Source organism: Schistocerca nitens, chromosome 6 (genome assembly GCF_023898315.1).
Source record: "Schistocerca nitens isolate TAMUIC-IGC-003100 chromosome 6, iqSchNite1.1, whole genome shotgun sequence".
In the NCBI taxonomy this organism is placed as follows: domain Eukaryota; kingdom Metazoa; phylum Arthropoda; class Insecta; order Orthoptera; family Acrididae; genus Schistocerca; species Schistocerca nitens.
Genome location: NC_064619.1, coordinates 282,697,803 through 282,715,514, shown reverse-complemented (window position 1 = coordinate 282,715,514; position 17,712 = coordinate 282,697,803). Strand labels below are relative to the sequence as shown.

Genomic DNA, 17,712 nt, shown 5'->3' with positions numbered 1-17,712 from the left:
TGACCCTGACAGATGACATGTACGTAAGCATCCTATGTGATTACCTGCATCAATTCATGTCAATTGCACATTCTGAAAGACTGGGGCAACTCCAGCAGGATAGTGCGACATCCCATACATCCAGAATTGCTATGGAGTGGCTCCAGGAACACTCTTCTGAGTTTAAATACTTCCACTGGCCACCAAACTCCCCAGACATGAACATTATGGAGCATATCTGGGACCCCTTGCAATGCGCTGTTCAGAAGAAATCTCCACCCTCTCATACTCTTATGGATTTATGGACAGTCCAGCAGGATTCATGATGTCAATTCCCTCCATGACTTCGGACATTAGTTGAGTCATGCCAAGTTGTGTTGTGGCACTTCTAGAGCTTGTGGGGGCCCTACATAATATTAGGCAGGTGTACCAGTTCCTTTGGCTCTTCAGTGTATTTCATGAACATCATCTTTTCCACAGGAAAATAACTCTTAAAAAAAAAAAAAGAAACAACCTTATTTCAAATATTACACTCTTTTACTGGAAAAACCGGTTACATGTGTGTACAGATGGAGGTCACAGTATGCTCTGGTTGTTACATTGCATTACAAGCTCTGGTCTGTGCAGAGGCTTGTAGTCTATTTGGACACACTGTTTTATTCACCAAGAAACACTGGTATCAAAAAGCTTGAGCCCTGTCATTCATGAGGTTTTTCAATCAGTGATCAAAAACATAAACTTCTTTCAAATTCAGCATGTTAAGTCAAGGTGTTTCCAACAATAGTGTGTTGACATGAGGGTTGAGCCCAGTTCCACTATTTATATCAGTAACTCTTGCTGGCTTTCAGGTGGGAAAGTCTTCAAGAAGTTGTATGAACTCAGCAATGAATTTTATTCTTATCTTGTTCAAGATGAGTTCTGCAAAATTTGTAGACAGTGACTTTGTTTCAAAGCAGGCATATCTTTGTGACATATTTGAAAAAAATCAACTGATTCAATGTATCCGTTCAAAGTAATGAAATGAACATTCTGCACCTGCCAGGCAAAATTTTAGCCTTCAGAAACAAACTACTATTGAGGAAGAAGAGGTTGGATAATAAAGATGCACATTACATTTTTCCTACTTTTTACTCTGTTTTAGAAGATAGTGACATTGACTTAGTGAAAAATAGAAGTCTGTGTCTGGAGATCATTTAACTAAACTCAGTGGGAAGGATAGTGGGCAGGACATTTCTCATTTCAAGGAATGAGGAGAGGTAATCGAAAGCCTGACGGAGAATGTAATTCAGTTGAAGGCATTAACTACAAACAAATCCGGGGTACGGCTATGGGCAATCCCATGACACCATCCTATGTCAACCTACTCATGGGCCATCTAGAGGAATCCTTCCTAAGAACCCAGAATCCTAAACCCCTCATCTGGTTCAGATTCATTGATGACATCTTTGCTATCTGGATCAAAGGTGAGGACACCACATCCACATTCCTCCAGAACCTCAACAACTTCTCCCCCATTTGCTTCACCTAGTCCTATTCAACCCAACAAGCCACATTTCTAGATGCTGACCTCCACCTCAAAGATTGCTACATCAGTACCTCTGTCCATATCAAACCTACTAACCACCACCAATACCTCCACTTCAACAGCTGCCACCCCTCCGTACAGCCTAGATACCCATGGTCATCGCATCTGCAGTGACGAGCAGTCCCTCTTGAAATATACTGAGTGTCTCACTGAAGCCTTCACAGACCATAATTATCCTCCCAATCTTGTACAAAACCAAATCTCCCATGCCTTATCTTTCCAGTCTCCCACCACCTCTCGATGTCCCACCGTCCGGCCACAAAGGAGTATTCCCCTTGTAACACAGTTCCACTCAGTACTGGAGCAACTAAATTACATTCTCTGCCAGGGTTTCTCCATTACCTCTCATTGTGCCCTGAAATGAGATATAGCCTGCCCACTATCCTTCCCATCCCTCCCACACTGTTTTCTGCTATCCACCGAACCTACACAATATACTTGTCCATCCTCACACAACCCCTGCTCCCAATCCCTTACCTCATGGATCATACCCCTTAACAGACCTAGATGCAATGCCTGTCCCATACATCCTCCCACCACCACCTACTCCAGTCCGGTCACTAACATCACCTATCCCCTCAAAGGCAGGGCTACTTGTGAAAACAAGTTAAGCTGCAACCACTGTGCTGCATTATATGTAGGAATGACAACCAGCAAGCTGTCTGACCGCATGAATGGCCACTGACAAGCTGTGGCCAAGAAACAAGTGGATCACCCTGTTACTGAACATGCTGCCAAACATGGTATCCTTCATTTCAACGACTGCTTCACATCCTGTCCCATATGGATCCTTCCCACCAACTTCAGTTTTTCTGAACACCAACTTTTCTTAATTGCACAGGTGGGAACATTCCCTGCAATACATCCTACATTCCCATAACCCTCCTGGCCCCAAACTTTGTTAGTCACTGTCATCACCCATCCAGCCATTTCCCTGTTTCCATTCCAGCACTACACAGCCATCTTTCCACCACCACACCTAGTCTTTTTATTTCTCTCCTTTTCTGCTACTTCCTCCCTCTTACCCATCTCTCCCCTGCCCTACCTCTAACCTGCAGTACTTCACTGTCTGTCATCCCCACCATACTCTCCCTCCCACTCCCCACCCCAGCCTCTCCCTTACCCCCACCCAGTCGCCACTCCCATCATGCACTGGTGCTGCTGCTTGCACTGTGGTTTCAGTTGCCTGAGACTGCAGTCATGTGTGTGAGTTGCATTTGCATGAGTGTGTGTGTGTGTGTACGTATGTGTGTCTATTGTTGATGAAGACCTTAATGATCAAAAGCTATAATAGTGAGAGTCTTTTTGTTGTGCCTATCTGTGATCAACATATCCCCTATATGAGGAGTAGCAAGTTTCCTTCTCATAATATTGTTATGTCAACTACTCTTGTTCATTTTATTTTAATTGCATCACACATATATAGCTAGTCTTTTCTAATGCTGTAACCTTATTTGGGTGAGTAATAGTTTCAGATGGGGTGGATGAGGTATGAGAAAGACACCAAAATTAGTTACTCTTGTTCATTTTTTAAAACTGAATTTAATTTACCCAAACTTCAAGTCAGACTTCATAAGCAAAAGGAGCTTGGGTTTATATTCTGGTTGAGGGAGCCATGAATGCATAAAGTTTGAAACCCACTGATATAGAAGAAGTATGGAGAAGCAAATTCTTGATTGCAGCTCAGCTTCCAACTAGTTGCATAGGATAATCTCTCTCTCACTTGTCCCTCTCTCTCTCTCTCTCTCTCACTCTCTTTCTCTCTCTTCCTGTCACATCATCAGTATTCTTACTTTTGTAGAAATGACCAGCAGACTGTCATATAATTGCTTTGCAGCAAGCACTGCACAGCTTTTGTGCTGATCACAAACCAACTGTCCATTGTAATGAAGGGTCACTGTGACCAAGAGTAAGATTGCCCAGTTGGTGGGAGAACTTAAAGTGTAGAAAACGTGATTAAACCCTACATCTAATTCACATCCTATGTCATCTGCACTCTTCTATTTAACACTTGCATTTCTCATTTGCACAGAAGGGAAATGCCTCTTAAACATATTTTTTGTCCTTGCCCCCTTGCTCCTCTTTCAGTACTAGGCTCCGTAACCAACAATTCGTGTCCTCCACCTGATACTGTCCCTTCCCCAGTTTCCAAGGATACCTTGATAATTTTCATAGGTGATGCTCAACAGCACCAGTAAACTGTTCTGGATTTCATGATGTATTATTACTCAGCTGTAGAGAAAATCCCATATTTTACAGTCAATTTCAGTTTTACAATGTGCGCATCTTCAGCTGTCCTATATATAAATATCTAAATAATTCCTGGATTACGGTAAGTACTTGCATAGAAATTGACACTAGTTGTCCTTCATTTATCCATTCTTTGTTTCAGAAACATTGATAACATTGTAACTGTGCCTGGATAAAACTGAAGGACAGCCATTTATTTAAGTCCTTGTTGTCACTCTAGTTCCTCCTCTACAGTATCTTTGCACATATTCCTGCCCCTTACATCAATTATACTGCTAGTGTAATTACACATCCCACTATTCTTTTTGAGTTTTTTCTATCATTATGGATCCTTTACTGCTTTAACATTGCTTTCTCAATAGTCTGTATCCACATTCTACACCTCACGCTCCAACTCCTTCCCAACATAAGTGTGGGCAATGTATCACTGTCTTTGTTTATATACTCATTTATTGAAAGGATCCCTGATTGCATATTCCTTTCCCCCTACCCTGCTCTCCCTCCTCCTTCTTGTATATAATTCCATGCATTCAGCTTACCAACCTGACTCGAGCCAGCCGTCTATCCTATCTGGAATGCATAATCTGTAGATGATGTTTGCCTGGCTGGGGGGTGGTGGTTGAGGTGGCAGGTGGGTTGGAATGTCAAATGTACATGTTTGATTTGATCATGTATACGTATACAAGTTCAGATGTTAAGCTGCAGTCATCAACAGAATATATATGTGCCTTGCAGGTAAGTGTCAACTTTTACTCATTCTATTGCCTATATTATTTTTCTACCCTTATGAAAATGTTATTACTTCAGGTAAACAGTAGTGAGAAGAGAAAGACTATTACAAAATACTTTAAGCAATCAATCAGTTGCTTTCTCTCTACAGAAATATACGATTTTTAGAAACCATATGTGTCTTAAGTAGAAACTGAAAAAGCTGAAGAGAAATGAATGTAAAAAAATGTTTATAAAGTTTATAACTATTTACTTGTTGTAAATCACCTTGGTTAACTCAACAGAATCATTTTTCTGTAAGGAATTCTGGTACTTCACAAGCACAAATGTGTGAAACTTTCTTTGCTCTTCCTCAGTTTCACTTTGATTGAACACTGCAGAGTTCTTTAGGACTGGCTCAAAATAATTTTCCAAGAACACATTTCTTCCAAGATCCATCATTTCTGGGCATAAGTCATCATTTTTATTGAAACATGCAGATTTCCAGGCCTGTTCTAGAGCTTGAGCAAATACAAGGACTGTGTAGCTGGAAGAAAGTACAGCTCTTGTTCGTAATGCAATATGTAGTGAGTCCTCTGTTGTATTATGTATCTGCTGAAGGTACTGAAAAAGCCATCTGTCCTTCTGTGTGCGTGTCTGTGACAAATTCTGAAACACATAATTACTTCAGAAAGAAATTCAACTTAATAGCTGCAAATATGAATCATTGCTTTTGACATTTACCTTCGCATGAGCTTTTCTATTTTCCCAGTAGTCCTCAAATGCTGGCACGTAATCAGGTAATAATGTCACAGAGTAGACATCAAAAGAAGTTTCATTTATTAAGGATAAATCTTCATGCGTTAGAAGGTCAGAAAAAATGAATTTATTCTTCTTTTGCTTGCTATCAATAACATGTGACAGGTTTCCAGAGTGTAGATATGTACGGAAATCTTTTAAAAAAGAGTAATAGTTGGAGAAACTCATAAGAACCACTACGGGAAGCTGCAGCTTTAGAACAGACAACATAGACCCATAAAGCTGCTGATTTTTTGTAACAGTTTGTCTATCAATGTTGCTGTTTCCTGTTTGAGGGGCAGTGTGATATTCCTGGGCAGAGACTATGCAGAAGTCATCACTCATTGTTGTTAAGCTGATAAATGTATGCAGAACATTTTTACTGTAGTCATCAGTACCATGCACAACCATCACATGATTCCATTTCAAATGTTTCACCATTGCTGCAATAGCCTGTAAAAAACAGAAGATTTAATACAATGCCAAACTGATAAATAAGTTACAAAAATATTTTAAAAAATTTTATTTTGATTTTGCCCTATATATATTCCAATAAGTTACATGTATATAACTTATGGCCAGAAAGGTACCAACATAAAGATTTTAAAAAAATTATCAAGAGTATACATAATATGCTTATCATTTACAGGCATCATTATAACTGGAATGTTAGTTTAAAATAAGTAATGATTAGACAAAACTAACAGAAAAACCATAACACATGAAAGTAAATCATATTGTGGCAACAACATATTAATGGTACCAAAAGTCTTCTGTGCTAAATTAATAATGGTGAAGTCTTATTACAATTATTGATATTCTTGAATAATTTAGAACCATACATTATGGATATAATAAACCACAATTTTATAAAAAAGATACATACTTGAATCAAAATTATCTATTCAGAGGTATGAACTGCATATTTGATGAGAAAACTTTGTTATCATTGACCTAATATGTTACGATGTCATCAGTATTCAGTGATGTCCAGGCCATTTGCATTTACATTTGTATTCTAGAGGATACTATGCAGCATGCAGAAGATGGTACTTCATATCAATGTTAGCCACACTGATACTACACTTGTATTTGAAGCAAAGGGGAAATTATTCTCTTTCTGCCTTCGTTTGTCCTCTGGTCTCTCGTATCTTATTCTCATTGCTTGCAAGGTATGTAATGGGAAGGGTTACACAGCCTAACATGAACAACAGTTCTTTAATTTTATTATGTGAAAGAAAGTTGTTACTCACAATATAGCAAAGATGCAGAGTCACATATTGGCACAACAAAAAGATTTTCACACTTAAAGCTTTTGGCCAATGGCCTTTGTCAAGAATAGACACATATACGCACACACACGCACACAAATGCAGCCCACACATGCAACTGCAGTCTCAGGCAACTGCAACTAGTCTGAGACTGCAGTTGTGTGTGAGTTGCATTTGCGTGAGAGTGTGTGCTATGTGTGTCTATTGTTGACAAAGGACATTGGCCGAAAGCTTAAGTGTGAAAAATCTTTTTGCTGTGCCTATCTGTTACTCAGCATCTCCACTTATGGTGAGTAGCAACTTTCCTCCTCATAATGTTGTTGCATTCCATCCTGGATTTTCCATTGTTTGAGTTCTTTAATTTTACTCTACATGTTTTAGTGAGAACATTAGCTTTCTCTAATTTCCCAAAGCATCTCCATTACACATTAGCATGAGCTATATGACCTGTTACAATCCTAGTAGTATGTTTCTGAACTAGTTGACTGCCTGTTGCCAGACCTTCTTCATAAGCAATCCTCAAGCAGTACTCTAAAACATGTTCACCCTAGTGTCTAGTATGTAGTTTCCCTAACAAATGTACTCTACTTCCCCACCAGCACCCCAAAAACTAATTTTTTTGTCTTTTCCATTATTGGTTTCAAATGTTCCTTCTATAGCATAAGTCTATAACATGAGCCCTAGATATTTAAATTTCAAAAGTAGCATAGGAATAGGAGCTCAGTTTTAAACATGAGATCTTCTTACTCCTTTTGCTTTTCCAATAAAAGATTAATTCTTGGTGCTTTATAAGACATAAGTTCACCTGCCTTTTGTGCTGTTGTGTATTATTTACTTCCCTCTCCATCTGCCTTCCATCTTCTCATTTCTTTAACTGCCTCTTGGCACTCATTTCCCCACCTTTTGTTAGGTAGTTGCTCTATGATTTCACATTGTGTCTTCCTTCACAAAACCCTTGCTTTTTACTTCATCTTTTCCCTCCTTCCTTCATGTTCTGATCTTTGATTCACATTAATTGTTATGCTTTAATTCCAATACCACTGAGTGTGGAATTCATATGCTGATTTCATACACTTTAACAATATTTATTAGCTTCTTGGAAAATAATATCTTGTCCATTGTCTTAGTTGGCTATTTTACACAGAATCTGCATCTCTTTCCTTTCTTCTGATGATAAATAAATAAATAAATAAATAAAATAAATAGATATGGACAAAATCCGTCCCTACATCATATTTCTATTTTTAGTCACAAAACAGTTGCTTTTATAGCCATAGATTCTTTCATTCAGCGTTTATTTGAAGAGTCAGTTGGATACGACAACAGGGAAATCTGGAGTGCAACTCTAGCAAGAGCGATCTGCAGATATTTCCCCTTCAAACAAAGGTGCCATATGGCTAAGCAAATGTGATGTCTAACTCAACATGAATGACTCCAAGAAAAGGCAGGATATAAGTGAACACAGAACAGTCTCCTCTTCACATATGAATCAGCATTTAGCTTGGAGAAAAATACTTGCCTTTCTACATCTGGAACTGGGAGATGTTAAAACCTGCAAATACTGTGAAAACTAATTGATATTGTCCTGTTAATGATCTCATCTGAAGCAGCATCAAGCTACAAGCAAATATATTACTGAACATGTTTTTCAGGGATACTGTGATAGTGTGATAAAAATGATCCATAGGAATTACCCATTGCACTATTATGTCTGTCTTATTACATTAAACTTTGAATTGGGTTCCATCTGATGGATGATAATACCCACCAACACAGGGCTGACCTCATGGACAAGTATCTGGAAAATGAAGTCATCATGGATCTAGAGTGGCTAACTCGCTCCTCATACTTGACATGATTGAATATGCATGGACCACACTAGGGATTACTGCAAGTCATAATGCACAGTCCAATCTGAAATATGAATAACCATAGTGTATCCTATATTTCCATGCTAGGGCATCACATTCCTTACAATCTACACCGTAAGTGGAAGGATATCAAAAAAAAGTTCCATTCACAGCCCATGGCTGTTTTTCTGGTATACCTTGTACTTATCACTGTGACACATCTCACAATGTTGCCAGGGCTCCTTTCAATACCTGTGTCTTTTCTTGATCATTGCTCTGAAGGACCTCACAACTTATGGAAATAAGTGTAAAACAGGTACAATATGAGTTATTGGTGATTACAGAAAAATAGTTAAGTAATTAAAGTATATGTTGGTAATTAATATTAAATGTCAATTACTTGCCATGCCCCTTTCACTTGGTGTTATATACACAGCACTCAGTTCAAGAGGTATCACTGGTATGTTAAATTTTTCGAGAACGCTTTGTACTTCAACATTTTTAGTGACGTGAGATCCATCAACTATCCCCAATCTTACATCAGAAGTATTTGGTTTTGTTAAATTTTCTCCTTTAAGTTCAGGAAGAAATTCACTCAGTTGTGTCAATGCTACCCATGGCCTCTCACAGCTGTCAAATGCCTCTATACCTTAAAATAAAAATGACTTTCTATTAGATTTATGCATTCAGTAAATATGTACACTAATATAAATACAAGTTGTAAATTAGTAAAATGAAATGCACCTGTTTCAATCCACTGTAAGCAATATTTGAAAAGATGACAGGTCTCCAAAAGCAATGGATGCTTGAAATTTATTGTGCATAAAAAAATTAGCTTGGATATATCATTTTACAAATACATTCACATTACTGATAATTATGACATGCTTGTTTTTCTGATAATGTACGAAAAGAAAGAGTACTAAAACATGGAATAATGCAACTTGATAGCTGGTGATTGACTTAACATGTGTTACAATCAGATTTGAATTGAAGAAAAAGGAAATTATGCCACAACTTGATTAAAGGAAGGGATCAGTTAATAAGACATAACTGTCAGTTTGCTAATGGAGAGAAATAGGGAGGGAGACCAAATCTTGGACACAATAAGCAGCTTCAAATGGGTATAGGATGCAATATTTGTGCAGAGATGAATAAGCTTCTAGTCAGTGATAAGAAGCTCCTGAATGCAATTTTTAAAATGTTATCCTTTGTGGATGAGCTAATTCTCTTCAGAAAAATCTAAAATTTGTTGTCACGTATCATGATTTATTTTATGATAACATAAATTCCTGATAGAAAGCAAAAATATGTAGTAAAGGTAACAACTCACCAAACAGTAAAGGCAATGAGCCATCAACAGGCATCTAAACGTGACTGAAAATTTATTTTACTTATTTACTGAACTTTATCAAATTAATGTCATTATTTCAGATGGATCCAATTTTAGAAAAGAAAGTTACTTTCTTTACTAGTAGTTGTTCATAAATACATCTACAATTCTTCTTTAAACCAATAAAAATGGTACTCATTACCTTCATATCAGAATGTACAAATGTTCATTCATAGAACTGTGATGTGATGTGATGACAGAGTTTATATGGACAACATAAAACTAGAAACAACTTAGATCATTACACAAAATATATTTGTTCTTAAGGAAGACTCAGATTATGAAATACACCCTCCCATTCAGCCATGACTTCCATGGTAATGTCTGTTCAGATGCTAATTTCAGCACAGAAATAACACCCAGTATTGCAGCTGCCATCACTTCTCTTCATTCCTCTATGAGCCCTATTTACAGACAAATTTCTGGTATGAGAGACAGCTCCATAGCAATCAACTTTTTTAAAAATAAAGTATATTCCTCTTGTCATTAACTAGTGCCCTGGCCTATTACATGTCAGTTAGCTTTTTCTCTAAGGCTATCACATTCTGAAATGAAGCAGTGAAATTCTTCTTCTCCCCATATTTTCCAGAACAGTATTTAGTACTCTCTGCAGCATCATCATCCCTTGTTTCTTCTTAATCTATACCGGTACTTGTGATTATTCTCACTGCAAAATGTGTAACGTACATCCCATATAGTAACCTACTCCACTTTTACCAGTGGTACAATTTCCTCCTTCAAGGGTTTAGCCATCTATATGATCTAGCAAATAATATAAAACTTGTGCTTGGATTTTCATGTGTACATGATGGGCAACAATCTACATCCTGTGTTAAAACAATAGTAATCACTGATATTGCTGTCTGTTTCTTCCTCTATTATGCCCTCCTCTCTTCCCTTAACAGTCTTTGCCATTGGTTCCTATTCCATTTCCTTGTTAGTTCTTTCTTGGATTGCTTCTTCTTTGCAGTTTTATTTTGCTGTATTGCTGATCCATTTTGTTTCAACTGTTACAGTCAACTAGGATGTCTTTTTACCAGTCAGGATAACATTGTATCTCTTACTACTTCTGTTTCAAATGGCTGGCATTCTAACTATTTGCTTTATTTTGTACTAAAGAAACAGTTTTTTTTTATCTGTGTGAGCTCTAATTCATATTTCAGTTGTCTTTCCACCTTCTGATAAGCTCTTGAGCTTATGATTCTTCTAAAATTGCTTTGACAATAGTGGTTTAAACTGAACAATTCCAGGTCAGTACTAATATCTTGATATTTCAAAGTTAAATTGTAATCATTATTTGCTTTTGACATTGCCGACAGTTACCCATTGCATTAGGCATAGAAAATATACAATGTTTTCTTAAGACTAAAGTTAACCTGAATGACAGGTGCTTGTACTGAAATTAAAATTTTACTCTAATGGGGCATAATTAGCATATCACTTTCCAAGTATTCAGTAACAACAGATGTAAAATGTTACAATGTCTGCAGTGATGTGTGATTGATTTTGTGTCCAGTATTTTCAAAACTTGGAAAAAAATAGTACAAAGTTATCCCGGTGGACTGTACTAATTTCTGCATTACCTCTCTGCATTTCCCTTTCCCTGTCATTCTAATTTCTCATCTTTTCAAAGTGTAACTGTAACTAACATTTTAGTCTTAATAACATTCTTACACAGTGCTGTTGCTTCTTCCTTGACCTCATGTCCATTCATTCCCAGAAAACTTTCTATTTCATCTCAGATTAATCTAATGTCTTCCAAACGTTTATTCTCTTTTGCCATCTAAATGAACAACTGGTTTAAAACAGTAGAACTTATATAACCTTTTCATGTGTGTGCGGTTGCTCATTATGTAGAATTTTGCTGTCTATATTTACTGTAGGAATATCTGTATGATTACAAGGCATTATATGTGAGAAACTTAAATGTAAATAAAACCATAACACCAAGAAGGTATAGTTCCGCAAATAGCGGCTTGAGACTGTCATGCAGGATTGAATAAAAAAACACCGGTGTTGCATTGCCCCTCTGCACACACTGAAAAAAAGTAAAGGTAGCAGTGAAAATGAAGCTTCTTTTAGAGACAGGTGAAGAAGTTTAAAGTAAGTTACAAGAAAATGTAGTGGTGCTCTGAACTCAGAGAAAAGGTTAACATATACAAGTGTTGGGATTTGTGTCACGAGTCTAATTCAATAAAACCCATGAAAGCTGCCTGCAGTAGTAACCACAGTTGACAAAATGAGATTCTGATGAATGAAGAAGAATATCACTGAAGGTAAATATAATGTAACCATAATGTGATACTTTCCATAAGGCATCCTTTGGTAAAATACTCGTACATCAGTTAAGACGCTAATTGAAAGATAAAATAATATATTTTACCTTAGTGGAATAATTCTTTGCATGTTGTATTGTACTGTATTTAACCAGGGACCTAGAAACACTGAAGAGGCTTTGCCGCAGCCGAAACCCTCAGTGGTACACAACTCCACAACAGGCCACCCACCCTGCTGCCGCCCCACACCGAACTCACGGTTATTGTGTGGTTCGGCCCCCAGTGGACCCCCCTGGGAACATCTCATTCCAGACAAGTGTAACCCCAATGATTGCATGGTAGAGTAATTATGGTGTACATGTACATGGAGACAGTGTTGTGCAACTATCACCAACATTGCGTAACTGAGGCAGAATAAGGGGAACCAGTCCACATTCGCCAATGCAGATGGAAAACCGCCTTAAAAACCATCCACAGGATGGCTGGCACACTGGACCTCGACGCTAATCCACCGGGTGGGTTTGTGCCAGGGATCGGCATGCCTCCCCACTCAGGAAGCATTGTGTTAGACTGCACTGCTAGCTGGACAAGCTTGCACATGTTACTCACTATAGAATTGTAGTAACACGATTCAGATTCAGATTCTTTATTAGTCATTCAGCATTGTTACATGCAATAGACTTCGTCAGTTCACTTAACCTATTAATTTTACAAAATAAATTTTTACATTTTTAAGTTGATATTGGGCATTTCTAAAAATTCTTCTAATGAATAGAATGGATTAGTTAACAAGAAGTTATGAACATTATCTTTAAATAATTTGTGTTAACGATTCACGTTTTCCACTGCACTTCACATAGTGTATACCGGGAACTGTCTGCTAGGCATGCCCGATGTGAACTGACTGGGCACAGCCCATGCTGCCTGAGTAGTTGTTGTTCCGCCAGCAGAGGGCATGGCTGAATTCTCGCATGCCCTCTGGTGGACAGGATTTTACTTGCGGCAACTACTGTCCATGACGTGCTGTGCCGATGTGCGCCTCCCGCGATCTTTCTGGTGGCTACTGCACTCTTCCTTCTTCGGGGGGTGAAGCCACTGTGATCCACTGCGTCAGAAGGTGGAGCGTCGTGCAGTAGCGATGACCTTCACGTCCATTGGAAGGCTGGCATCGGGGGGATCTGCCAACCCTCGAGCTGGAATCTTTGCATACGGTGGAAGTGACCCACACGAAGAGGCCCCCTTCGTCCCACCACCAGAGCCCGGGACAGAACGGGCGACAAGCCATCGAAATCCGGATACCGGTCCGCCTTGGGAGGGGCAAGACCCAGTGGCGGGGACGATGGGGAAGGGTTGACCACAGGTGAACCAGCCTCCTGAGAAACCGGGCATGCGAGGGGGGCCGGCTCTCGCCAGGGCATCTCTAATGATGGCGATGCTGGTGCTGGAGCTACTGGAGGCTGCCAAGGCTGAGAACAATCGCAGTGTGGCAGAGTCACAGGTGGGAGGGGCAGTAGCGTCCCCTGAGAAAACATCTGTGCCGGCAATGGGGAAGCCGGCACCCGATGGGTAGGAGGGTGGGTGCCCAAACTTGGACGTAGATTTTTTTTGGTGACGACGTACATCCCGGTCCCCCGCCTGCAAGGTATAGAGCCGGTGGCCATTGCAGCGCAGGACCACCACCGGTATCCAACGTGGATTGCGACCAAACCCACATGCCCAGACCGACATACCCGGTGGAAAGCCGGGTACCCCGTTGTGCAAAGACTGGTGAGGACCAGACCAGAGGAGGTGCAGCAGAGTCCTAGGTTGGCACCCGTGGAGGAGTTCTGCGGGGCTGCGTTCTCCCATTGGTGTGGTCCGGTATGCCGTCAGGAAAAACGTCAACGCCTCCTCCGCAGGAAATTCGTGAACATACTTTTTCATCTGCATCTTAAAAATGAGCACCATGTGCTCAGCTGCCCCATTTGATTGTGAATGAAAGGGGGGAGAGCAAACATGCCAAATACCAAAGCGCCTACAAAAATACTGGAATGTCTGCGAAAGAAACTGAACTCCATTCACTGATGCCAGGGTGACTGGCAGACCTTCCACAAAAAAGATTTTTGCTAGCGCCTGAATTGCAGCTTCTGAAGTGGTTGAGGAGCAGTGAACCACATATGGGAATCGGGAATAAGCATCAATGACAGTGAGCTAAAAGCCATTGAGAAACGGGCCCGCAAAATCTATGTGAACACGTTCCCATGCCTGGGTTGCAGGCGGCCATGAAGAGAACACTGTCCTGGGAGACACCTGTTGGCTCGCACACTGGGAACAGGCGGCCACCAAGTGCTCAATTTCTCTGTCAATATTGGGCCAGTACATATGTCTGCGAGCCCAGGGTTTAGTACGGGAAACACCCCAGTGCCCCTCACATAAATAACGTGAGGACCTCCCTTCGCAAACTTGCAGGAACAACCACGTGAGGAGCTGTATCATCGGCAGCCAGAAGGAGAACTCCTTCCAAGACTGAGAGGCGGTCTTGTAGAACAAAATAATTACGAAGAGGGTCCGAGGCCCGGCCTGGAGGTCGGGACGACCACCCCTGCTGAACGAGGCGAACTACTTGCCGGAGAACCGGGTCAGCTGCCGTTTCCCTGGCGACTAGAACTAGTGATCGGGAAGCCATCAACCACTTGGCAGGACGCCACATCCAAATTAAAACACATAATCTCCTCCCGATCAAACTTAGGATCCGGGACCACCGGAAGACAGGAAAGAGCATCGGCATTGGCATGCTGTCCGGTAGGGTGAAAATGAATGTCATAATGGTTCTTAGAGAGGAACAAGGCCCAGCGCTGCAGTCTGTGGGCCGCCCTATCCGGAATCTGAGAGGTGGGGCCAAATAACGATATTAATGGCTTATGATCTGTGATTAACTGAAACTTCGTGCCCTACAAGAAAGGGCGAAACTTGGTAACAGCGTAGACAATGGCCAAAGCCTCTTTTTCCATCTGGGAATAATGGGCCTGTGCGGGACTAAGAGTTTTAGATGCAAACGCCAGTGGCTGAAAGGAGCCATCTGCATTGTGATGGGCCAGGATCACCCCCACTCCATACTGCGAAACATCTGTAGCCAGGACCAATGGCTTATTGGGGTCAAAAGTAGCCAAAAAAGGTGCTGAAGTGAGGAGGCCCTTCAACGAGGTGAATGCTCGCTCGCATGCAGGCGACCAATCAAAAGAAACACCCTTGCGCAGAAGGCAGTACAGTGGGCGGGCTATGGTGGAAGCCCTGGGAATGAACCGGTGGTAATAGGCAATCTTGCCTAAAAAAGCTTGTAACTCCTTCAGCGAAGCGGGCCGCAGAAGATCAACGATACCTTGGACCAAACGTCCTAGCGGCTGGACGCCGTGCCGAGAGATGGTGTCGCCCACATACTCAATGGATGGTTGGAAGAAGTTTGACTTACACAGGTTGCAACGCAGGCCCACAGACCTGAATTTGAGAAAGATGGTTCGAAGGTTGTGCTAGTGTTCCTTCGTGCTGTGGCCTATGACAATTATGTCGTCCAGGTAACTAATACAATGAGGGATTGTCGACGTGACGTGCTCAAGATAACACTGAAATATCGCCGGCGTACTGGATATTCCAAAGGCTAACTGCTGGTATTGGTAAAGGCCAAATGGGGTGTTGACTACCGCCAGCTGTTTGGAGTCCTCATCAAGTGGTATCTGATGACAAGCCTCCGAAAGATCGATTTTCGAAAAATATTGGCCTCCCGCAACGGCGGAGAACAATTCATCAGAACGAGGCAAGGGATAGGTGTCCACCACCAATTGGGAATTAATGGTGGCCTTGAAATCGCCACAAAGACGTAATTTTCCCGAGGGTTTCCTGAAAATCACAAGGGGCGAAGCCCACTCACTAGAAGAAATGGGAAGAACGACTCCAAGGACTGTTAGCCAGTCTAGCTCTGCTTGTACCTGAGGGCGGAGAGCCAAGGGGATCTGCCTCGTGCGTAGAAAACGTGGGTGAGCCGATGCCTTCAACGTTAAGTGAGCTTCAAAGTCTGAAACACACCCCAGGCCCTCCCCAAAGATCTCCTTAAAGTCAGAGATCAAAGATTCCAATGATTGATAGGGAACGTCTTCGAAGACCAACTGTATGGTGTCTGTGATAGAAAAACCGAAAGCTTGAAAGGCATTCAATCCAAAAAGGTTAGCGGAGCTCGCATCACTGACAACAATAACAGTAAGAGGCCGAGTGACTGATTTGTAAGTAACTTCGGTAGTGAATTGACCCAGTAGGGGAATGAACTGTTTATCATAACCGCGTAGACGCTGAATGGGGGCGACCCAAGGTTGGAGTAAGTTTGTGCATTCAACAAGGAAACTGCTGCGCCCATATCGACTTGCAGTTGTAATCAGCGTGACCGAACCGACACCTCGATAAAGAGTTTGTGTGCCAATGCGTTGGGAGCCTGGCCTGATGAAACTTCCTGAACGTCAACGTCCATGTCCTCTGTACCTGCTTCCTTTGATTCTTTTGAGGCTGAGCTGCAAACTTTAGCAATGTGTCCTTTTTTATTACATTTGCGACAAACTGCCCAACACAGGGGGCACCCTGACCGATCATGATGTATATAGCACGACGCACAGGACAGTAACAGGGGCTGGCGGCCAGAACTCTGTTTACACGGCATGCGGGAGTGGCCGTAACGGCCAGATTGTACTGCTCGCACGTCGTCCACCCCGGACACAGTGGACGCAGCTGCGCCGCCCTGCACCGCCACGATGTCGCACCACACTTCCGACTGTTGACCTGCGGCATGAGAGACTTCATATGATTGATCAATGGACAGGACTTCCTCAAGGGAAGTGTCTTCCAACTGCAGGGCCCATTGCCGGACCTCCCTATCAGGGGCCGAACGAACAATGATGTTGCGCACCATAACATGGGCATACGACTCTCGCGACTGCTCCATGACAAAATGACACTTGCGACTAAGACCGTGCAGGGTAGTGGCCCACGCCCGGTAAGACTGATGGGGCTGTTTCTTGCACTGATAGAACTCGACCCTAGCCACCACAACATGCGTGTGATGGCGATAATATGGAGACAGCAATGAACACAATGCGTCAAAAGACAAGGACGAAGGTTCCTGCAACGGCGCTAGCTACCACAAAACTTGATACAGCAAGGGAGATATCCAAGACAAGAAAAGAGCACGACATACCTCCGCATCGGCAACATGAAACACCTGGAAATGCTGCCGAAGGCAATGTTCATATGCGTCCCAATCCTCCGCCGTCTCGTCATATGGGGGAAAGGGAGGAGGGAACGGCGGTGGAGCAGACTACATGGAGAGCAACGCCGGAAGCACTTGTTTCATGGTTGCCATGAGCTCCGTCTGCTGCTCAACCAAAACCCGCACTAAATCCTCCATGCTGTGGATAAGCTGCGAAACCGGAACAATGACGCAACACACGAAAGAACGACCCTACTTGTCACCAATTGTGTAGTAACACGATTCACGTTTTCCATCGCACTTCACATAGTGTATACCGGGAACTGTTTGCTAGGCATGCCCAATGTGAACTGACTGGGCACAGCCCGTGCTGCC

At 41.7% G+C, this 17,712-nt stretch overlaps 1 protein-coding gene across 1 annotated transcript in view; it reads right to left on the bottom strand.

Moving 5' to 3' along the window:
- Positions 1 to 11,548, bottom strand: part of LOC126263321 (uncharacterized) — a 109,760-nt gene extending 98,212 nt beyond the window's left edge. Inside the window, exons 1-4 of the mRNA XM_049960411.1 lie at positions 11,509 to 11,548; positions 8,846 to 9,090; positions 5,267 to 5,773; positions 4,811 to 5,191 (exon numbers count right to left, since the gene is read on the bottom strand). Coding sequence (XP_049816368.1) covers positions 4,811 to 5,191; positions 5,267 to 5,773; positions 8,846 to 9,090; positions 11,509 to 11,548 — 1,173 coding nt within the window. The remainder of the gene's footprint in view (positions 1 to 4,810; positions 5,192 to 5,266; positions 5,774 to 8,845; positions 9,091 to 11,508) is intronic.
- Positions 11,549 to 17,712: the final 6,164 nt, after the last annotated feature.